The sequence below is a fragment of the Macrobrachium nipponense genome, chromosome 3 (assembly GCF_015104395.2).
Source record: "Macrobrachium nipponense isolate FS-2020 chromosome 3, ASM1510439v2, whole genome shotgun sequence".
Classification (NCBI taxonomy): Eukaryota; Metazoa; Arthropoda; class Malacostraca; order Decapoda; family Palaemonidae; genus Macrobrachium; species Macrobrachium nipponense.
Genome location: NC_087202.1, coordinates 106,586,378 through 106,610,645, shown reverse-complemented (window position 1 = coordinate 106,610,645; position 24,268 = coordinate 106,586,378). Strand labels below are relative to the sequence as shown.

Sequence of the window (24,268 nt, the reverse complement as noted above, 5' to 3'; positions counted from 1 at the left end):
TCGCCCTAAGATTTGGGTAGCTATTCTTCGGCTTTTCCTATTTACTTAAGAAATTTTAGTATGAAGTTACCTATTTTTGAGTAGGGAAGAGCCTTCATTCATAGGCAAGTAATCAAAGTGAGATTGATATTGCTTACGAGGAGCCTCTAGCGTCTTTCAGAGGTTCTTGCAGCATAATGAAATAGTCCTTTCCTAGACCAGCAGCTGGATTCTAACCGTTTAAGTAAACTACTACTTATTTCTGGTGGAATTTTTCAGTTTCCTTAGTGGTTATTATTATTTGTTCTGGCACCTTTTTCGCATCTTTTCTTTAATTTGTGAATCAACTGTCGCAATAAAGAGGTAAGATTCATTTAAAAAATAACAATTTTTGTGTGCTGAGCATTTTGTCAAAGGACATCCCTTTGGGTTATTGTATTGTCTCTTCTGTCTACTTGGAGAAGGCGCTTATTAGACCACTTCACTTTGACAGGAAGCTAGAGGTCTCCTGTTTTCTTGGTCCCAGAATTGTTAGTTTGAGCAGAGTACAGTGGGACCTCGACATACGAAAGTCCCAACTTACGAAAGCAAAAGACGAAGATTTTTTTTTGCTTCTGCATACAAAAATAATTCAGGTTACGAAAGGGTGTTACTGTAAAGTCCCGAGATTCACCCAGACCACCAAGAAACAATTTTAAAACTCGCGTGCCTCTGACTCTGTAGACTCACCACCATCCTCCCCTCTCCCATTGGTTCCTGATGCTAGTCACTGCCGGAAGATCCTGCTCTCCTATTGGTCAGCATCTATCCCATCATGCCTCTACGTAAAGGCGTCCTTTGGCCACATTCGTAGCACCAGCGTTATCGTACACACACGGAATTCGTTCGTTCACATATACGTATTTAGTTTGTTAATGTAAATTCGTGTTAGTGATTTTACTTTCTACTTATCCTGTTGTGTGTTTACTTAATTAACTTAACCCTTAAACGCCTATTGGACGTATTTTACGTTGAGATTTAAATTGTTCCTGTCGGGTTGCCGACTGGACGTAATTTACGTCGACATAGAAAAGTTTTTTAAAAATTTGCGAAAAAAATACTTATAGGGCCTACCAGCCGAAAACTTTTGAATCACGCCTGCCTTGGGGGATGCTGGGAGCTCATGAGTCAAGGCGTTGTTTTGTTTACAATCGTTACGCAGGCGCGCAAGTGCGAATTTCTTTCTTATTGCACTAAAAAGTATCAGTGACCATACTCCCAAAACCCCAGAATTTTTTGTTCATCACTGACACAATTTTTGCACCATTTTAAATTAGCCATTTCATGGAGTATTATGTATGAAAAATGTGCGCAATTTTATGTAGAATACAACAAAAAAAATACTTATGATTGTAGCTTTATCAGTTTTGAAATATTTTTCATATAAATAACGATAAGTGGCAAAATTTCAACCTTCAGTCAACTTTGACTACCGAAATGGTCAAGAAACGCAATTGTAAGCTAAAACTCTTATATTTTAGTAATATTCAATCATTTACCTTCATTTTGCAACAAATTGGAAGTCTCTAGCACAATATTTTGATTTACGGTGAATATATGAAAAAAAAACTTTTTCCTTACATACACGCGGTAACTCTTCCGAAAAAATCATACGTGCGATTGTCGTAATGTTTGCACCATTTTAAATTAGCCCGTTACAAAAAAGTTTTATATTTTGGAAATGTGCGCAGTTTCATGCACAATACAACAAAAAACAAACCCATGGTTGTAGCTTTTATTAGTTTTGAAATATTTTCATATAAATAACGCTAAGTGCCAAAATTTCAACCTTCGGTCAACTTTGACTCTACCGAAATGGTCAAAAAACGCAATTGTAAGCTAAAACTCTTATATTCTAGTAATATTCAATCATTTACCTTCATTTTGCAACAAATTGGAAGTCTCTATTACAATATTTTGATTTATGGTGAATTTATGAAGAAAAAAAAAGCTTTTTTCCTTACGTCCGCGGGCGGTAACTCTTCCGAAAAAATCATACGTGCGATTGTCGTAATGTTTGCACCATTTTAATTTGCCGTTACATAAAGTTTTTATATATGAAAATGTGTGTAATTTCATGTAGAAACATAACTAAAAGTAATTGAAGGTTGTAGCTTTTCTCATTTTCAAAATATTTGCGTATAAATCACGATAAATAGAAAAAAAAACCACGTTCGGTCAACTTTGACTCCACCGAAATGGTCGAAAAACGCAATGTAAGCTAAAACTCTTACAGTCTAGTAATATTCAGTCATATATCTTCATTTTGAAACAAATTCAAAGTCTGTAGCACAATATTTTAGATTTATGGTGAATTTTTAAAATACTTTCCTTCTCTCCGCACGCGGATTCTCCGCCGCAGATCTCCGAAATGCGTACGTCGCATTCTCGGAATATTTGCTCTGTTACATATTAGGCGTTTCATAGAGTTTTATATATGAAAATGTGCGCAATTTCATGTAGAATACAACAAAAAATAATTGAAGGTTGTAGCTTTTCTCATTTTTGAAATATTTGCATATAAAAAAATTATATATAAAAAAAATTTGACATTCGGTCAACTTTTAACTCATCCGAAATGGTAGTAAAACTGCAATTGTAAGCTACAACTCTTACAGTATAGTAATATGCTATCATTTATCTTCATTTTGGAACAAATTGGAAGTCTCAAGAACAATATTTAGATTTATGGTGAATTTTTAAAAAGCATTTTTTTTACTTCCGCTCGTTACGAATTCATGCATCATTTTGTGATAAATATTTTAAAATTGTGCTGCTTTGATTGTTTTGCAGTGTGTTATATACCAAATGGGTTGCAATTTAGTGTACAATACAACAATAAAAAAGTAACCCTTTAGCTTTAACCGTTTTGCTCACAGCGCGATTTGAATAAAATTATATAAGAAATTTTGTTTTCCCGCTATCATATATCACATTATTTATATATGATAATGATATTTTTTTCATTTCGGATGGTTGCATACTAAACTTCAGGCAATGACAAAAAAAGGACCCAAAAATGAACTCTTAATCTTGAAAAACTAAGTGCGCTGTGATTTTCTGAAAAAAATATTTTTTTTCGCTTCAGCGCTCACTCCGAGACCCCCTCGGCATACAGGAGATGATTTTTATTATATGCCTTAGGCGTTTAAGGGTTAATTATAGTCATGGGTCCCAAGAAAGTTGCTGAAGTTCATGGAAAAAGAGGATGCTTTCTATGGAGATAATTAAAAAGTATGAAAGCTGGCATGCAGTTGAAGTGTGATCGCTAAGGAATACGGCTTAAATCCATCGACGATAGGCACCATCCTTAAGCAGAAGGAAGCCATCAAAGCAGCTTCACCTTCTAATGGGCATGAATATTTTGTCGAACAAGAGGAGCTATTTGCATAATGGAGTGGAAAGGCTGCTTCTTGTATGGGTAAAAGACAAAGAAATCTCTGGCGATACGATAACCGAGACGGTAATCTGCCACAAGGCCAGCGCTATTTTCGGTGATCTGATTGCCCAGGCCGAAGATAACGGAGGAGCAAGGCTTCTCGTGGGTGGTTTGATAAATTCTGTAAATGGACTGGCCATCCATTCGGTGGTGCGGCATAGGGAGGGAGCCGGCGGCCAGCTCGGGCACGAAAGCGGCAGAAGCCGTTCATTAAGCCGTTCGACATAGCCTATGAAAAACAGGCTTACGCTCGCACTATGTTCCAATGCCAGTGGGGATTGTAAAGTCAAGCCCCTACTTGTGTATCATTCGAAGACTCCTTGAGCCTTCAAGGCCCACAAAGTGCTAAAGGAGATGCCTCCAGTGATGTGGATGGCTATAATGTGAAAGCCATGGGTAATGAGACTTTTGTTCACCAGGTGGGTAAATCTGTGGTTTTGGCCCGACAGTGAAGAAATTCTTGGAAGAGGAGCGCCTCTCTCTGAAATGTCTGCTGTTGTTGGGCAATGCCCTTTCTCACCCTCCTGGCCTCGAGGAAGATATCCTAGCGGAGTATTCTTTACACCAAGGTTCTTTATCTTCTGCCTAACACCACCCCTCTCCTGCAGCCCATGGACTAGCAAGTGATTATTGAACTTCAAGAAGCTGTATACGAAACATCTTTTCAAGAGATGTTTCGAAATCAACTATACCACAAACCTCACCTTGCGTGAATTTTGGAAGGAGCATTTCGATATAGTCATATGCATCCAACTCATGGATCAACCTTGGCAGGAGGTTTGTTCCGGTACGATATACAAACCATCGTCCTTTTACTATAGGAAGGTAACTAGCGGCAGCTGGGACAGTCGTAAGCTTCGAACAAGGGAGTTTGGTAGTTAACTGCTTGTCAGACAATGCGTGCGCAGCGCGACTGGGAGGTGAAGAACTACTTTTGCTTTTGGCCGTGTGTGTGGAGGACGTGTTCGTCATCGATCTCTGCCCGCTCATCGTCGTATGCTTTGCTTTTGTTGTGAATTTTCCAACTTGGTTTGTCAGTATTGAAAGTGAATTGTAAGTACGTACCGTTCTTTTTTCATCTTTTATTTTACATTGGATTTTATGAATCATCAGACTTGGAGCTATCCCCGCGCCCCCCCATCAAACCGTAGCGTGTACCAGGGGGTGGAGGGCCGCAAGTGTGGGGTCTTCTGCTCTTTTCCAAAGATTGATCCTCATTTGCGCTCGGTGCCGAGGGCGCGAATGCTCGCCCGAGCCTTGTATTTTTTGTGTGAAAGTGAAAGTGAAAATTGTAAGTACAGTATTCTTTTTTCATTTTCTTTTTTTTATTATTATTATGGATCAAGGATTCCGCTCATTCCCGGAAATAGATCCTCATGCCCTTGCGCTCGGTGCGAGGGCGCGAATGCGCTCGGGCCGAGCCGTCTAACATTTGTTCTAATTGGTCGGAGGTGCAGTGGGTGTTGTACGAGGGCAGGAAGAAACGAAGGCCTGCCAAGGAGTCGTCGGAAAGCTCTCCTGCGACTCCCTTGGTAACCGATACTTTGTCTTCTTTCCTGCCCCCACGGTATGGCGCCTTCCCCTTCGGTGGGGAGGGGGGTGGGTTTCCTAGGTCCTTCTCTTCGCCCGATCCATCAAGCGTAGAGGAGAGCGCTCATTACCCGACGTGCATTTGTATTCGGGGTCTTCTGCCGCCGCCGCCGCCCCCCCCCCCCCCCCACAACTTCTGACTATTGCTTCCTCAGGGCTCCTCCAGACTCTTGGAGGGGCTGCGGGGGACGACCTGGCCAGGTGTGGATGTTGCTGGGTTTCAGGGCACGCCGAGCGTCCATGGGTCTGCTCCAGCATCTGGCGGGAGCAGTGACCACCACTACACAATCTCGTCTCCATGGTACACCGCCCCTCCTCACCTGGTTTACACCCCTCTCGTGATGTCTGTGACGCAACGGCCAACGTGCAGGGCCCGATCGCTGCCATGCCGGGGAGGGGCATGCCTCCCCCTCCCGGGTTCTTTGTGCTGCCAGCCCCGGTCTTCCGTTGCCCGAAGAGCTCGCCCCTGGACCTGCCGCCGGTACCCAGGATGTCGCTGGCTGCTACCCCGTCTCCTAGAGTACCTGCCCTGTCTGCTCTACCTGCCGTACCTGCTGCTGCTGCTGCTGCGGTTCCTGCTGTTCCCGCACCTGCCGACGTCGTTCCAGCCCGGGGTGTTGCTGCCCTAGATGCTGGTTCCTTCTGGACAGGTGCAGCTGGGCCCTGTTGCAGCAACAGCAGCCCCGGCTCCATCCTGGATGGAGGACCTTGATGCCTGTCCTGAGGGAGCCGACGAAGAAGAGGAAGGTGATGTCGTCGTCTTCTTCGTCGACTGCTGCCGCCTCTTCCCCTTCGACTCCTAAGGCTTCCAAGCCAAGGAAGAAGAAGGCTGCCTCCTTCCCCCCTAAGAAGGCTCCTTCGGTTCTAAGGGCCCGTCTCATTCCTGTGGGACGGGGGTCTTCTGCTGGTCCTCCTGCTCCTTTGGGTTGGGGAGCAGGGCCCATCTCTCCTTCCGCAAGGAAGAATAAGACGGGGACCAGAGGAGTACCGGCTAACACTGGTACTTCCTCGCCTGGTGTAGGGGCGCTGCCACTACACCAGGTTCTGGCTCGACCTCTCGCTCGCTGCGAGAGGTACCGAGTGTACGAGGCGCCCGCTGGCGACTGTGCAGAGCCAGGGCCCAGACGTCCGAGTTTCGCTCGGCGCCAGGACCAAGGCACGGAGCAGAAGGCTGGCGAGAGCTGCTCAGGTGACTCGCTAGACCAGCGATCGCTCTCATAGCGACCAGCTGGTTACCAGGGTTGCCGTGACGGTCCTAGACCGACCACAGGCGGAGGCTGGTAAGAGTCCCCTTGATCGCAGGAACCAGCCTCGGCTGGTTCCAGCGGTTCGACTCGCCGTGAGAACGGGCACCGGATCCCATCACGACAGTGGTCTCTGCAGGTCCCCTGACCGCCGCTCCTACCACCGGGACCGGACGGATAGGGGGACCAGCAGCAGCTCCTCTGACACACGGGACGGGGTGCTGCTGTCTCGGTCCAGCCACTCGCCCCAGGGAGCGGCACGTACCAAGGCCTGCAGCTTGATCGCCACCGTTGGCGATCACCTGCAGCCCCCCAAGCACACCGGTTCTGCCGGTGAGCGAGGGGGGAGCGTCAGGTGTTCCTCTCCTGTTCCTCCAACTTCCTCGGGGTTACACCGGGCGGGAAGGGCGAGGCAACAAGGAGTGATCGTGAGGGGCGTGCCATGACGTCCTACGTGCCAGGCACGGTCCTCGGATCGACCAGGTCGTTATGCGCAAGTGGCAGGAGACCAGGATGGGTCTGCCGCTGTTCCTCCTCTGAAGATGGGGTCTCGGGAATCGCTCTTGCTGGAGGGGCTTGATGGTCCTACTCCTCAAGATGAGGGCACTCCTGAGAGCCAGAGAATTTTGCTGAGGTCATTGTGCTGATTCGTCAGCACAACGACCTCGGGGAATGATCGCCAACCGCTTGTCCAGACCAGCAAGTCCTCCCAGCCTACCGGTTCGGCTGGTAGGCAGGGGAGGAGCTCTCATAACAGCTCCCCTGACATAAGACCGACGCTCCGTTCCTTGGTCCAGCTTTTCTCCAAGAAGCCGCTGGTCCAGACCTGCAGCTCAATCGCCACCGTTGGTTGGCGATCGCCTGCAGTCCTCCCAGCCTACTAGCATGCTAGTAGGAAGGGTAGGAGCATCGTCTCCCTCACCTGTCCCTTCCAACCTCCCATTAGACTACACCGGGAGAAACGAGGCAAACAGGAGTGACCGTGAGGGTGGGGGGGCTGGCAAGGATGAATGACGCTTCCCAGACTCTGGAGGGACCATCACCACTGTTCACGTGACGGTCCGTTTGGACCACGCATTCAATGAGACCAGGGCGTGCTCCCCCTTCGGTCCTCTTGAGAGGTTTTCGGCCTCGACGAGGATGGGACTCGTCGGAGGACGGTATCGGCTCTCTCCTGTCAGGGCGCTCGATCAGCCCCACCCAGACGGACGTTCACGGTGGCGGCAGACGCTTAACCTACGTACGAGTTTTGTAACTCTCCTTGGGAAAATGTTTTCTCCGACGATACTTTTCCCAGACTCTGAGAGGCCATCGCCGCAAGGGGATGGCTGCTCGTACTCACTAATCCAACTGCTAGTTTCTGCTGGGAAGGCAAGCGAGTATCCAATTCCTTCCCCATTCCCTCTCTCTTACGGCTACGAGGGAAAGGGGAGGGATCCTGCAGAGAGTTCTCTGTAGGATTCCATGTTGGGGACTGCATTCCTGTGGGGACATTCGGGTCCTAACCGGATGTAAGTCCCCGTCGTTGAGGAAGGATCCTGCCCCATCCTCGATTTCTATGGGAATCGGGAGGACCACCAGCGCTTAGAATTCTGCGGAATTTCTAGCACTCAAAGTGTTCGGTTTTTTTTTTTTTTTTACGAAACCACGGTCCAGAGTGGGCTAGACGAGAATCCCGATATTGTTACTACAATAATCGGGAATCTCGCCGAATGCTCGAATTCCTGGAATTTCTAGCGTTGGAAGAAGCACTGCTGCTGAAGGAAGAATATCTCACAGTAGGCGACCAACCCTGGGATAGAGAAGAATGGACGGGAACATCCAGTTTGGCTTGAACTATCGTCTTCGGTATTCTGTTATCACCATTGAAGCTTTCCTTTAGGGAAGACTTCTCTTTCACTCTCTTGATTAGAGAATGAAGAGTGTCGGCTTCCCATCTTATGGATCATTCCTCGAATGGGAAAAGAATTTAGGATGGAGGTCTTTGTACAGGAACCTACAAATATACACGTATACATATTACCTTCGCGACATGATTCTGTTAATCAGTTGAATTGTCCAGGGAGTAGGCACATACCGTAGTTAACTCTACGGATTGTGACCGAGACGAATAGTATCTTAATTGAACTGCAACTCGGGACTGCCTGCAACCTCCCAGGATTGTTACCAGTTTCGATTTTAGATACTTATGGTATTGTTACGACAACACCACCTCAGCTTTTGTATTCACCGAAATCCGTTTCGTTTAAATACAATTGCTCGAGCGTCATTTTTTTACGCTCGATGGTTCTAGCCGAACGTATTCCTTCTTGGAATGGATTACCTGGCAACTCAGGATGACGAGTGAGCGAGAGCTAACTGTGTATTGGGCTGCCGACGCAGCCCAGTACCAGCTGGCTTTCCGAGATGCACGGACGTTTATGTCTCTCTACTACAATGATTGACTACCGAACCGTATCTCTGCCCGACAATCACAGACTTAGGCCTCTGATTGACGGGGATTCTCGCATACATGAATGACCATCTCTACTGCATCGCCTAGGGACATTGCAAGAATTTTCAGACAGAGATATCTCACTAGACTCACTATCATCTTTCTGTTTACCGCAAAGGTAACAGAAGTCTGTAGCCTAGTCTCCTGCTGCATCGCACCCCTGCGATAATGCAGAATGATTTCTTCAGACATCTGAGTTTGTCTTCTAAAAATATCTCTTATTCGTAGGTGTGCAATTGTTCATTGTTCACCCCGATTACAGATGTACGACAGAAGACATCACATCGCCTGCTCCCCGCCCTGCCAGCTCTTCTTCCAAGTATTGTCCTCCCTGGATAACCTGAAGAAGATGATGATCAGCCCATGAGAAAGCAGTTCTTCAAGCAATACATCCCTGTGTTTTCATTATGAAAAGCGCCCCACTTTCATTGCAACTACAACTCTCACTGAACAGCAATGAAATAGTGGTTTAGCGTTTTCAGTCTTTTGTAAGCACAGGTTCAGAATCTTGAGAATTACTTCTCTCGATTACGGCTGTGAAGACGTAGGTAGCATTCACCTTCCACCTTCGTCTTCAACGGCACAGTAGTGTGTTTCTCCTTAGCTGAGATTCAACTACTATGAGAATTCTGTCTTAGCCATCAGGGACCTCAGTCTCTAGAAGGCAATTAACTTTCACCTGTTGGGCACATGCCTTAGAGAACTCATCACCTGCCGTCCGGTCCGGCATTGGTGGCAAACAAATAGACGATTTGTATGGTCTCTCGGCATAACCCTTTAAAGGAGAAAGTCATGTGACTTGCTCGGATGCTTGGACAGCTTGCCTCACACAACCGAACAGTCAGTCGGCGCAGCTGTCAAAGGCGCCCAAGTCAGTTACGAGCTACGCTGTGGACTTAGTTTGGTTGTTCCAGATCAATCATTACTTCATCCTACTAGCTTGTCCCAGTACCCATACCATCGACACCCACCATGGAGTGTCGGTGTCCTATCGCCCATGGAGACGGAAAGACTTCGCCGCAGGGGGATACGAGACCACGAGAGGCTTCGCTGCAATGGGATTCAAGAATCCGAGACACTTCGCTGCAGACAGATAGACCAGTATGGGTACTGGACATCAAAACCAAAGCGAGGGAAACTAGGATACCTCGCTCTTACGACCAAGGAGGCAATCCAAGGTTGGGCGAACACCAGTCTGTTCTCAAAAGACTCAGATTCCTCCCACAAGAAGTGAGTCTTCCTATTGTAAAAGGACCGATGGTTTGTATATCGTACCGGAACAAATGATAATTTGTCGAAAATTGCATTTTTCCTAACTATACAAACCTGAGGTCCTTTTACTTATAGTTCCACCTCATGCCACCCCTCACTGCGTTTTTTCCTGGGCCTAAAGCAGTGATTCTTCACCTCCCAGTCGCGCTGCACACGCCCCACTGTCGGACAAGCAGTTAACTACCGAACTCCTTTGTTCGAAGCTTACGACCGTCCCAGCTGCCGCTAGTTACCTTCCTATTGTAAAAAGGACCTCAGGTTTGCAATTTCAACAAATTGTCATTTCAAGGCAAACCTTGAATTCTTTGTGAAGGAAACTCTGGCCTGATGCCATATCCGCCCGAGACTTAGAGGGATTGCGACATGGGCGAAGCTGATGCAGATTCAGAAACAGTAGACAATCCTGAAACTGTTTCACAGCTGGATCTTGACGAGATCATTGCTCTCGGCAAGTCCATGGGCTGGTCGTCGACAAGGACGACATCAGTGACATCGAGGAGCACCAAGAGGAGCTTATGACGGATGACCTGAAGCAGTTGGAGGCCATGCACCTTGGATTAATTTTTAAAGCGGGCTGTAGTAGTAGTAGTAGTAAGCAGTGATACGAAAAAACGGAAAGTTGAAAGTGGTGAAGAAATGAGGCGTCCAGTGCTAAAACCCACACTCGCCACAAATTTGAGAAATGCCTTTTATTGTACATCTGGAATCCCTTTCTTTCCTCTTTCGAATGGTGTAAGTGAGTGTATATTTTGATGATGAGAATATCGTTCAATTTTGCATTATATGATCTGAACTTAAGTAAATTTCAGCATTAATTTTGCTCATCAATTGTACAATCAATCATGCAATCAATCAGTCAATCAAATTGTGCACAGTCTAATTATTGTTCATATATAAACATTATACTTTTGGGGTCCTAAACATTCCAAAAATTCAAACCTGAAGAAAATATAATGGAAAAATAAAATAGTTTTGGTTTCTTTTTATATTTACACATTCTAAGGCCTTTTTTTCTCCATTTTTTAAATGTGGCGAGTGTGGGTTTTAGCGCTGAACGCCTCAAAGAAATTGAAATGGGGGGGGGGGGGGGGGGGGGGGGGGGGGGGGGGTGGGGGGGGGGGGGGTGGGGGGGGGGGGGGGGGGGGGGGGGGGGGGAAATAAATAAATAAAAAAACTTATATGTATAAAATAATACAAAAAATGTAAACAAAATAAATAAATAAATAAATTTTATATAAGTTTTTTTTGTAAAGTTAAGTGTTAATGTTTTGCTGCCATTTGTTAATGTGTTTTGTAAAAGTTTAGTGTTAATGTTTTCTGCCATTTTTTAATGTGTTTCGTAAAGTTGAGTGTTCAGGTTTTCTGCCATTTGTCCTCCTCCGTCACCACTTTCGAGATCGATTCACTCGAAAGGTAAGGTTCCACATTTTACTACAGTATTTCTTGTACCATGTACACTAATACATTTTATTTCACCGTACATCTAGTATAGTAGTTTGTTAGGTATTGAATGGTCCAAATTGTTGTATTTCATTGTTTATTGGTCAATTTAGCTTTATTATAAAATTTACTGTGGTGTTTTTGTTAGGGTTGGAACGAATTAGGTACTTTATATGTAAAAAGTGGTTCAAGATATGAAAAATCTGGTTACGAAGGCCGCTTCGAACAGATTAATTTCGTATCCTGAGGCCACTACTGTACGTACTCTCCTTCTGGGAACTCTCTAGGAGGTAGAACGATGGAGTGCCCCATCTCTTCCTCGAATCTTCTAAAATCTCAGGAAAAGTTGCATTCAGCTCCATCACGTGATGTGGACTTAGTTGTTCTGTACGCTCCATGCCCCCAAGCCAGGAGCTCTTTGAGAGGACGGCTCCTGAGTGCAGGAACAAATTCAGGGTGTGAATTAAGGGCAACTCCCTTTGTCAAGCTTCAAAAAGTCTTAGGTTAACCCAAGTTGAGTGGTCTTTTGTGGAGAGATGCTACCAATCACTAAGATCTTTATCTCTTCATGTCAGGAGTTGGTCCATTATTTCTTTCAGGAGATCTTTGATACAGATGCATGGCCATTACTTCAGAGGACTTCATCAGCTGTATACAAGATGAGCCGTCTGCTGATGTGATTGGTGTCATCGAAGGGTTAATCTTACTCAGAGTTCCTGTTAAGTAGACAAGATCTTCTGAGTGTTTTTCAGAACAGAAGAGAGGATTTACTTGTGATTAGTTTTGTCTGAAGGATGTGGACCTCTCTCTGCCCTCAGAACTCTGTGGGGTTCAAGAGCTTGGAGCGGTCATGTTTACATAGGAGAACTGACATCCTACTTGGGACCTTACTCTGGTACTGAGTGTTCTCTCTCAACCTCCTTTGAGCCCATGCATCAATATCTCCCAGGAAACTGACTTTGGAAGCAGTTTTCCTTCTCACCTTAGCTTCCTTGGAAGGGTGGTTGGAAGCCTCAGGGTCCCTTCAAGCACTGTGCCATTATCTGGACGATTCATCTCCTAGAGGTTAGGTGATGTAGGCTTCATGTAACACAGGACAGGAGGAGGTGTCCTAGAGCACCCTTTCAGTTTTCTACACAAGGTGATTAGATAAACTGACTCATCATCAAGTTCTCCCACCAATTTGGTGCATGCAGAAGCTCTTGACACCAGAGAAATAAGTTCCTCACGGCATTTTAAAGTACTTATCTTTTCATGGGATGTGAATGCTGGTTCATACTCTGTCAGACCACTTTCACTTTCTTCTACATGAAGAACGTGGTGGCTGTTCAACAATGTGACTCATTCAGTGCCCTGACAGAACAGTTTGCATCTTACCTAAGATGATTATGTGGAGCAGGAAATGAGGGATCGAGTTAACTTGCCTCTTTTCTTCAACTTTTTCTCCCGTCATTGTACCTACTGGCAGTTTGAAGAATAGACACATCATACAATGGAATTGGCTTGATGCACTTTTCATGTTCCATGCAATATGCAAATCTGCTTCTCAGTAGCTTAAACTCCTCTCGCCAGCAAGGGGAGTGAGGAATGGTGACAACCAGTTTCTTGTTGCTGACATGGTTTGTTGCCTGCAACATTTTTAGTTCTTTGAACTTCCATGAATGCTATGAATCTGGTCATATTTCATCGTATTTGAACCCAGTGGACTGAGTGTTAGATATCCACACATCTAACATCTCAAAGGCTTAGGTCCTCTTCTTTAGCAATCTCATTTCTAAGAAGAAATATTGGGTGTGCTGAACCTCCAGTCGGTTCAGGATTCTCATATCTCTGTCCAATTATGAGTCTATCCTATTGTTAAGAACTTGAAGGTTTGTTCCGCGTATGAACAAATAACAAATTTTTCATCGATTTGTTTTTTCATAGCTAACAAACCCTGAGGTCTTAACATTGAATGCTCACCTCTAACCACCCCTCTTATGTTTCATCTTTGGTTGGAAGAAAGACAGATGCATCACAGGATTAAAGTTCACTCTCTCGACTTGCTTCAACATCAATCTACACTGTGGATGCCATATGCAACAGATTCCTTGCATTTACAGTTTTTGATTGTTTTTAACTGGTTTCCAGCTGGTGCCAGAAGATTTATTCTATTGTTTAGACCTCAGTTTTGTTAGCTATGAAAAATACAAATTAGTAAAAAGTTTGTAATTTTTTTTAAAATAACTCGATTACGTATCACCCTCCAACTTCCCCACTCATGTGGAAGGAGAAGAAACAGAATGGTAAATAATAATAGACACTTTAATTACCCTAAAGGATGGGTCAATAGATGGTTCAAACCAAACAGTCTTATTAATTTTTTTTCACCTTTGAGCATTTCATACAAAACCATCTGTTATATTCTTTATATAGAACATGAAGTTTCACCCCCACACCACTTATATGGTATCCATTTAGCCAGCTCTCTCTCTCTCTCTCTCTCTCTCTCTCTCTCTCTCTCTCTCTCTCTCTCTCTCTCTCTCTCTCTCTCTCTCTAGCTTTGTTTTATCAGTAAAATTTCATACCTAAAATTATAGAGTAGGGTGAAAAATGTGTAAGAAAAGGGTGAAAGAAAGCTGAAGAGATTATGAAAACTTATTCAATCTAAACTTTCAAGCCTGCAATGGATTAAAATCTGGTATTCTGTCTGCATGTAATGATACCATAAGGAAGACAGTTCATGTTAGAAACCACGGTGCAGTTCAAGATAAATGGTACCCATTTTTTTTTTTATTTTTTTTTTAAAGAAAAACTGTCCATGAAGCTTGCTACTGGAATCTTTGCAATCTTTATAGGTATTTTAATTGTTGATCTGACAGTTTTCAGAGCAATCAAGTAATTAATCGTGATTAATATAAGAGTGTTAACAGTTTCCCAGGATTTATGTTATGGTTAATTTTGGTAGATGTTTGATTTGTTTTGTTGAAATACTAAGTACTTTATGTATTTGAAGGCTCTTGCAAAAAATCCTTCTGCTCAAGCATTCCTTGGACCTGAAAACCCAGAGGAACCCTATTTAGATGGCATCAATTACAATTGTGTTGCTCCTGGCAAGAGATTCCAGCCCATGTCCAACTTGTCTGGTGGAGAGAAGACTATTGCAGCCTTAGCCTTACTCTTTGCAATTCACAGGTCAGTGATTTTGTTCAACCCTTATATTGGTAAAAATTGATGGACTTTTTTGGGGCGTGGTTAATCCTTTTGATTTCTGACCATGTTATGTACATTGCCATTGGCTTACTAACCCTTAGTGGACAGGTAATTTATCTGTGTGCAGTATACCACCCCAGCTGGTAATGCTGAGGGTCAGCAAAATAAAATTTAAAAAACTCATCAATGGGAAGAGGAAGATATACAAATGTGCATGGTGTAAGAAAAAATTCTAAAAATAATTTCCTTACCATTCATTAGAAGTTGAAAACAAAGGACTATTGACAACCCATTGTGGGACCTCTTTTGGAGACGATCATAAATTTTATGAAGCTATACATGGTTTTTCTAATAAATTCATTTATTATATTTTGTAAAATTATAATTACAGATCACACAATATCAAAACAGATAAGAAATAAAATTAGTAACAAATTCTGAGCAATTTTCGTCTAAAATATTTATATAAATTTACCGAGAACAAAGATGCAGTAGCTTTTTTGGCTTTATATATGTTTTTCAATTTCCTTGCACTTCTCATAATTATATTTATAACTGACATACTATGATAAGAAATAAAACCAACAGCAACCCCTTGGTATATTTATTAGCAACATTACAAAAAGACGTCATTTGAGAGAGAAGGGCAGTACATAGTCCCTTGAAGTCTAGACCAAAACTAAGCCCTGAGCTGCCCAGTCTCATCTTATCCAGTCTAAAAGTAGCCATTAGTGAATTTTATGGGCTACAGAATTAGTGGCACCTCTTCCCACCTGATTCCCTTCAAATCGAAGGCGAGTATTATTGCTTCTCCCCAGGATCAGTCCCTCCATCACCCATAACCTGCTATTACTACTCATGAGAGCCTATCTGCCCATTAAGTTAAATTAATAGAATTTCAAAATTATAACAACTTGAAAGTATCCTTAATGAGTTAAACTGCAGTTCCAGAAACAAGAATTTTAAGCAATGACAACCCCTTCCCTCATTTTATAACTGCCCTCAGGTGTGTCAGCTCAATTTCCAACCAAAAAAAAATCCAGCTCATTTGTACATCTTGGCTTAGAGTTGCCTTTCCTTATCCCTTACAAATATATATATTTGTTTTCCTTCTCAGGATACATTTCTTCTCTTCTTAGGGGAGGAAGGCATTATTTGTTTGTTTTCAGTTGTCAGCCATGTTTCTTCCTGGAATACACAGTTTTAAGCATTTTTATAGGGGTTCTAAGTATTCGCAGATTTTAGCGGGGGGGGGGGGGGGGGGGTTATCTGGTACACACACACACGCCCCGCAAATACAGCGGGTTCACTGTAGTCTGATTTTCACTTAGAAATATGTAAATTCATTCATTAGTACAAGTACAATCAAATCTTCGTGATTCTTTTCTTTTTAACTTTATTATTGGTTATAGCTTGTGTTCTTGGCTTTGTGTTGTAATCATTTCCTTAGATCTTCATGGAACTAAGTTAGCAGAATCATGATACAGTATTTGGGTAGGCGATTCAGTTCAGCAATTTTATCCTTTTTAAATTGATTACCGCATATACTTGTGTAACACGCAGTCTCGTGTATCATGCGACCCCCAAATTTCACCCTTAAAAAGTGACTCTACATTTATCTATGTATCATACAAGTTTCATTTTTTTATATACCAGATTACATTAGGCTAAACTTTAACTTCTGTTTATGTGTCCCATCTTCTAGTTAAAATTAAAAAATAGTAAAAGAAAATGCTAAAACTATCGTTAGTAATGTTATACATACTTGTGTAAATGCGTTCAGCCATAAAACCGAATGAGAAACAGCTGATTTGTTATGAACAACTGAATTGGATAACAGCAAGTTTGCTTGCATTTTGGCCATCATGTGATAGTGAAAAATAACCGTAGTAATGTTACAAATGACGTTAAGTTGAATAGAACTGATATATTTGTACATTACTATATCCTTATTTGCTTTAGAGAAAAGATCGGCAAAGAAATATACTGCTAAATTTAACGTGCAAGTTGTAGCTGAAGCTGAGAAACAATGTTCATCTGCTAATGGCATGATTATTATCATGCATCGGCGACATGGACGAAACTCCCACAAATTTAATAAATGATAAATATGTAAAGCCCGTAGTATTATAATGAAATAAAGTGAAAATAGTGAATGGAATCTGTTGATTTTTTTATACTCAATAAACATGCCCCCAGTGCCATCTACTAACGAAAAAATAACAAAGTTTCATTCACAACGATACGTTTTCAAGTCATATTTTGACTTGAAAACTGTATAATGTAGAGTATCTATAGATTCATTTACGGTAACGAGAAGCAAGAAAATCGCTCTGATGTGAGTTCAATAAGGCAAAATAAACTTGCCTTGTAATCGCCCTCAGTTGATTTCTAAACCAAAATATTGATTGCTATGTTTGTATTTTATATAATATAATAATCTTATTACAAAAAAACAGTAGTTTGTTCTGTCTGTCTGTGTTGTCTGTAAGCACTTTTCACCGGTGCGGAATCCCATGAAAGTGCTTAACAGCTGACAGACCAATTTATCATCATTAGCAGTTAAAGAGGGGTGAAGGAGAGTGGGTCTTTCCCTAACTAACAAGACCAAGGTATTTTCAAATCGTTGCTGAATATGGTAAGATACGGGTGAAAATTACATCCGGCAAAACTACCACTCGGTTGGTAGTTTACAGTAAACATTGAATTGTGAATTCTCACGTTCTGACAAGTAGGGCAGGTACAACAACATAAGAAATAACAAGAAAAGGAAATATAAAGTTATAGAGTGTTACCTCAGCAAAGAAACACCGGTGTTAGATAACTGTTACTTTACAGTACAGTCACATTGTCTGGGGCCATGGCACCCAGCCTCACCGCCTGGGTACCGGACCCCACTATAGTAGTAAAAAAAGTGCATACGGTTTTATTGGATACAGTGAAGTAAATCATAATTTTTCAAAAGAGCCATGGAAAAGATGCATATTTGTTATGTTTGTAGTATTTATGATAGGATACTTTGTGAATATTACATATGTTAATTTTATAACTCATATATGATGTGACCCCCATAAAATTAGCTTCTAAATTAGGTCTTCAAAAGTCGCATGATACATGAGTATATTCAGTAGTTCGGCATTTGTTAATAAACAAATTTTCATAATAGTTTATTGTAGATTTGTTGGCACTTCTCATAGACAGTGCTGTAATTTCTAGTCATGTTAAGGGTTTATGATAGTATTTCCAAACTCATAGCTTTCAGCTTAAAAGTCAGGGGTCATGAAGGTACGGCTATAGCTACAAATCTGGCCTAAAAAGAAATTTTGGAAATTTTATTCTATCACCAGTTGTACTTTGTGATCTTCAATTGTCATGTGTTTTATCTTTAGGTCCTGACTCTTAAATTGATATGTTCTCAGTTGGCCTCATGCAGCTGTGGTTCAGATTATTACACCCTCAAAGAGGAGAGGATACTGTGGACTTTGACATTTCTTCCTAATCTTGGTCATTTGTAGCACAGAATGTTCATCTAGGGCACTAGTCTCTTATACCATGTTAGAAAGAGTAAGAGGCTTTGATCCCTAAATTGAATCAATTCCTTGTACAATACAGACTATAATTTTAATAACATACCAGTCCATTTCTTGACCCATTGTTAGTCTTCAGAACTCGTGGACTCAAGACACAGTTACTCAGTAATTTGTTGTTTCCAGTTCCCTGATAGCTAGTGCTTGAATAAGAGCAAACCTTCTTGCTCTAAACTGCTATTCAGGTTTTTAGTGCTAAAACTTTGAGGTAATGTGCCCTTCTGACCCCATGGACTGTGTACTTTGGTGGGTGAGACTACACTTGGTATGGTAATATTTTTCTGATGGAGAGACTTGAGAGCCCAGATGTGTATGTGGTGAGCTAGTTTCTCATAATTTGTTTTGTAGTTAGGAAGAAAAAAGTTAACACCTCACTATAGTTGTCAAGTGATTAGTTGTTACCAAAGGAATAAATTTGTTTTAAAAATTGCATAATTGCATATTTTTAATAACTGGTCCCTTTGACTCATGTAGGGGTCATGAGAGTTCTAAATTTGGAGTACATGCAGTCCCTGGTTGTTGGCGATCCAGTTTTACAGAGCTGCATCTAGCAACAACAATAGCTGGATATTAGTGCTGATATGTTTAATCAGCACTGATAAGTGCTGTTACCACAGATTTTTATTGTCACGCTGTTGGGAAAGGAACCCCCGCTGATAACTGGGGACTGCCTATAGCCTTTAAGGTATTTATTCCTTGTAAATTTAGTCTTAGGGCATAGTAGGAATATGAAAAAGTCCAAAATCAGTTGCAACCCTCTTTGTGTTCTAGAAATTTTTGTATGCATTAAGAGAACTTTAAGATACAGTGGTCATTTTAGTTTGACAAAGTTGGCTAAATTATTAGATGCCATAATATCAAATAATACTTTCACACAAAGACTTAAAGTTTTTAAACATGGTCTTTTCTTTACAGCTATCAGCCAGCACCATTCTTTGTACTTGATGAGATTGATGCTGCTCTAGACAACACAAACATAGGTAAAGTTGCTTCATATATTGTTGAAATGAAGAGCCACTTGCAGACCATTGTCATCTCCTTAAAAGAAGAATTTTACCAGAATGCAGATGCTCTTGTTGGAATTTGTCCAGATGTAAGTGTATTTCTCATATTTATCATTCCAGGTTTATTTTCAGCTAAATGCTTTTGGTAATTTATGAAGCAAAAAGTGCAAGATCTTGCATTTCTTATGGTTTTTTTATGAAGTTCTTCACTTCTTTAGCATTTTTAAAAATAAAATTTTACCTTAAGGAATGGTCTTTTGGAAGAAAGAGTTTAATGAAGATTTATAATACTCCAGATTCATATCTAGATTTTAATTCTCACTATGGAGCAGTCATTCAGAATTGATTACCCATTGAATAAGAACTGGCATAATCCAGTCATTATACATCTAGATTCTCCCAATTTTTATACCTGTACCATATGGCAGTTGAAATATTGAATCAGTTGTTTCCTTTCACAGTATGATTGAATTTCCACACTTACTTCCTTTCTAGATCCACTTTCCATTCCTTACAAGGAAGCTTCCGTCTTTTTATGGAATTATTGTTGTGGAAAATGTCAAAAAGCCTTTATCCTTCCTAGCAGGCTCGTATAGAAGGGTAAATCAACTAACATTTTTCCCACGAACCACATGAGAATCCCTTTCCTCCTCTCCAATAAATGTGGGGCATCAGCCAGATGTGCCTATATAGAAATTAGCAGTCTGTTATTGCAAAAGGTTGCTTGACTTTCTTTTTCTGAAGAGCTGTTAAATTCTCCCTGCCTGTTTCTTCCTAAATTATTATAGCATCATTTCCTTCATTAAGCAGGTCCATCACCTTACTTTTGACCCAAAACTTCCCCCCCCCCCCCCCCCCCCCCCCCCCCCCCCCCCCCCCACACACACACACACACACACACACACACACACACACACACACTCTCTCTCTCTCTCTCTCTCGCTCTTCTCTCTCCCCCTATTTTTTGTCTGGGATCTGGATTTAGAAAAAAAAATTGCAGATTTTTTCAGTTATAAAAATAGTCAGATTATAGGGAGAGAGAAAGAGAGAGAGAGTGTAAATTTACACTTAGGCATGCGTGCATTATTACTGTATGTAGCCAATAATGATGATAAACCTTTCCTAAAATTCCATTCATACTCTTTTCCATTTATTTTTCACCCTATCCTAACAAGTGTTTCATCATAATTTCTGGTGATAAATGACCTCTTAGGTCCAAGCTCTTGGCCTTTGGCCTAAATTTTATTTGTTCCAATACATAATACAAACCCTCGGTCCTTTAACAATAGGAAGGTACTTAGCGGCAGCTGAACCGGTCGTAAGCTTTGAACAAGGGGGTTCGGTAGTTAACTACTTGTCCGGCAGTTAGCGGTAAGCTCGACTGCGAGGAGAGGAGTCACTTTGCTTTCAGCCGCGCTAGTGGATGGACGTTGCTGCTCTTAGTCTCTCTGCCCGCTTCTGTCGTATGCTTGGTTTGCTTCACTGCGTGAAGACTTTCGCTTTTCCTTTTACTTCTGTGCTTTTGCAAGTATAAAAGTAAGTGCGTGTCTTTCTTTTTGTATTCATTTTGTTATGGATATGGAACAAGAGCCGGAGAAACCCCCTCGCCCCCCCCATCAACCGCAGATTGTGCCCTGGTGTTGGGGGCCGTAAGTGTGGGGCCTTCCGCTCATCTGTAGAGGTTGATCCTCATGATTTTTGTACTCGGTGTAGAGGGCGAGAATGCTCTCGCACTGAGACATGTGATATTTGTATTTTTTGGACGGAGGAGCAGTGGGAGCGCTATGGGGGGAGGAAGAAGCCATGCAAGCCGGCCAAGGAGTCGTCGGAGGGTTCTCCGGCTACTCCCTTGATCACTGACACGTTTCCTCTTTTCTCCCTCCATCTCGGCTCCCTCGTATGGCTCCTTCCCCTTCGGGGAGGAGGGGGCGAGATACCCTGACATCCAGTTGTACTCGGGGTCCTCCATTCGCTCGGGCTGAGAAACTGTCCCCCCCCCGAGCGAGGGAGACACCCCCCCACCTATCTACCCGACTTTTCCTTCCTCGAACTTTCTAGCCACGATCTTGGACGGGCCTGGTACTCATCGGGGGCTGCAAGGGACACCAGCGGTCCAGGGGCTGCTGAGTCACCTGGTGAGAGGGGCCATGCCGGTAATGCACGGGCCGACTACCATGACGGTGTCCACGCCGGGCTACGCTGCTCCGCCACACCTTGTATACACTCGGCACGTAGCCACGGTGACCCCGACAGCCGCCGTGCAAGCATTGCTGCCGGAGGTTTCGATGCCCACTGCTACGCTGCCACCTGGGTTTGCCGCTTCTGCTGCAGCCCCGGACTTCCAGTGTCCCAAAACGCTCTCCTCTAGACCTGCCTCCTGTCTCCTGTGCGAGGATGCTGCCGGGTTCCTGCTCTGCCTCCTGTTCCTGAGTATGCTGCCGCTCCAGCCCTGATACCAGTTCCTGCCGCCGTCGTTCCTGCCCGTGGTGTTTCTGCTCCCACCCCAGGTCCTTCCAAACAGGTGCAGTCAGTCCCTGTTGCTTAGGCAACTGCCCGGCTCCGTCCTGGTTGGAAGACATGACGGTGGTGCTGAGGAAGCTGACGAAGAGGAAGAGGAGGAAGGTGTCGTCTTCGTCTTCATTGTCGTCGCTTGCCGCCGCTTCCCCTTCAACTTCTAATGCCCCACAGTCGAAGAAGGAGAAGGTTGCCTCCTCCCCCAAAAGGGGGCTCGTGCTGAGACTTATAAGGGTCCGTCCACTACTTTGGGACGATTGGGACTTCCGTCAGTCCTCCTGTTCTTTGGGAACGGTCCCGTCTCTTCTTCGCAAGGAAGAAGTCGGGGACCGGAGGAGTGTCAGCTAACACCAGCACTTCCTCACCTGGCGCCAGAGGTTCTGCCTCGACGCCAGGTACCGTCTCGGCCTCTCGTTCGCGAGAGTCACCTAGTGTACGGTCACCTGCGGGTGACTGGACAGCCAAGACCCAGGCATCCGAGTCCTCTTAGCGCTAGGATCCAGGCACAGGGCGGAAGACTGGCGGGGGTTGCTCAGGCGACTCTCACCAGACTGGCGATTGCTCTCACGGCGATGCGCTGGTACCCAGGATTGACGCAACGGTCCCAGACTGCTCGCAGGCTGAGGCAAGGAAGTGGTCCCCTCGGTCGCCCAAACCAGCCTCAGCTGGTCCAAGCGGCATGGCGCGCCGGTGAGAACAGGCCTCGCTCCCACCGCGACAGCGGACTCTGCAGGTCCCCTGACGCTGCTCCTACCGGGACCAGGCGGAGAGGGGGACCAGCAGCAGCTCCTCTGACGCTCGGGGACCATCGCCGCTGTTCTTGGTTCCAAGCAGCTCGACCAGGCCTGCAGCCTGATCGCCACTGCAGGTTGGCGATCGCCTGCAGCCCCCTCAGCATGCGGCCCCCGTGGGCGTGGGGGGAGCGTCAGGTCTGCCTCTTTGATCCCTTCAACTTCCTCGGGCTTTACCGGAAGAGCGAGGCAATCAGGAGTGATCACGATGGGCGCGCCCCTCGCAATCCCGCCATGACGCCCTACGAATCTGGCGATCGGACGGTCTCGGACCACCAGATCGTATACGCAAGTGGTAGGAGGAGACCAGGAGGGGTCTGTCGTGGTTCCTCCTGTGGAAGGAGGAGGGTCTCCTGTCTTGTTGGAAGGGCTTGACGGTCTGTCTCACAGGATGGCAGTCACTCCCGAGATCCAGAGGTCGTTCGCGGAGGTAATTGTGCTGATTCGTCAGCACAACGACCTCAGGAAGGATCGCTGCTCCCACCTACCGAACCCACATCAGGCTTGGAGGCGTTCTGGGGACCTAAGAAGGAACCCAGGATGGTGGTGGGTCTGCCGCGATCAGCCTTGGCCGGCAGCATACTAGGCCAAGTGGACGCTCTCGTCTCCGGACAGGAGGGTTCGCTTCGGTCTGGTAGATTCTGCTAAGCTCCTTCCTCCACCTCCTACCAGCGACGGAGGTGCTTCTATGTGCCTTCAGGGGACCCTCTGCGCCCATACAGGTTAACCCGGAGCTAGCCAGGCTAACTCCGGGGTTGTCTCTGCCGCAGCTCCTGTCGGAGAACCTTTGGTTCTCGCAGCAGGAGGCATTTCCCTTGGAATCTACCGCAATGGCAGCATTCCAAGCGTCTCTTGGCTCGAGCTGTGGTCCCTCACAGTGTCGTAAACTGCGGCCTCCGTAGGGAACATCACTTCTGAAGGGGACCTGGCTTTCGTGAGACTGTGCCAGTTTGGGGGTAGGGCCATTGCCTACCTGGCCCACCAGACGGCTAACCTGTGGGCCAACCTGGTTCTTCGGCGTAGAGACGCTGTTCTCACCCGAGTGACCAGGGCGGCCGGGCATGAGGTGGCTCTGGGTCTTCGCAACGGACCGGTGCGGAGTTTCCTCTTCTCTCTTCCCAGAGAGATGGTGGACACTGCGGTGGAAAGTACGGCGCACTGACAACAGTGACTGTTTAGGTACGCCAGGCAGTCTCGAAGGCGTCTGGGCAGCCTCGAGCTACTGTGGCCAAGGCCAAGAGTTTGGTTAGCGCTTCCTCTGCGGCCAAGACGATCGCATCGTCGAAGCCCAGAGGAAAGACTCTGCCTTCAACTTCTTCAAGGAGCGCCTGTCACCAGCCCTCCTCCCAGGCCTCCTTCTCACGAGGGGGAGCTGGGAAGAAAAGCCGAAGAGAGGTGGGAAATGCTAGGGACGGCGTTCCCCCTCACCTGCTGCCGGAAGTGGGGGGTGCCTGACGAGCCATTGGGCAACATGGCAGCGCCACGGTGTGGAGACCTGGATAGTAACGTCCTTCGAGAGGGGTATCTACTAACCTTTGAGTCTTGGCCACCCCTCACCTCCAACCCGGTCCATCTGCAAAACCTACGTTCCTGGCTTGACCAAGGACGTGACGCTTCGGCAGGAAGTAGAAGCCATGCTGAGCAAACGTGCTGTGAAGATCGTACAGGATCAGTCGCCGGGCT

General features: G+C 44.7%; 1 protein-coding gene across 4 annotated transcripts in view; it reads left to right on the top strand.

The window, feature by feature from the left end:
• LOC135221938 (structural maintenance of chromosomes protein 1A-like) overlaps positions 1–24,268 on the top strand; it is a 55,137-nt gene that overhangs the window by 3,993 nt on the left and 26,876 nt on the right. For all 4 annotated transcript variants that reach the window (XR_010316128.1, XR_010316127.1, XM_064259969.1 and 1 more), the window contains exons 4-5: positions 14,493–14,671; positions 19,192–19,369. Coding sequence is in view for 2 of the 4 variants with exons in the window: in XM_064259969.1 (XP_064116039.1) it covers positions 14,493–14,671; positions 19,192–19,369 (357 nt within the window). In the remaining 2 variants the exon portion in view is untranslated. The remainder of the gene's footprint in view (positions 1–14,492; positions 14,672–19,191; positions 19,370–24,268) is intronic.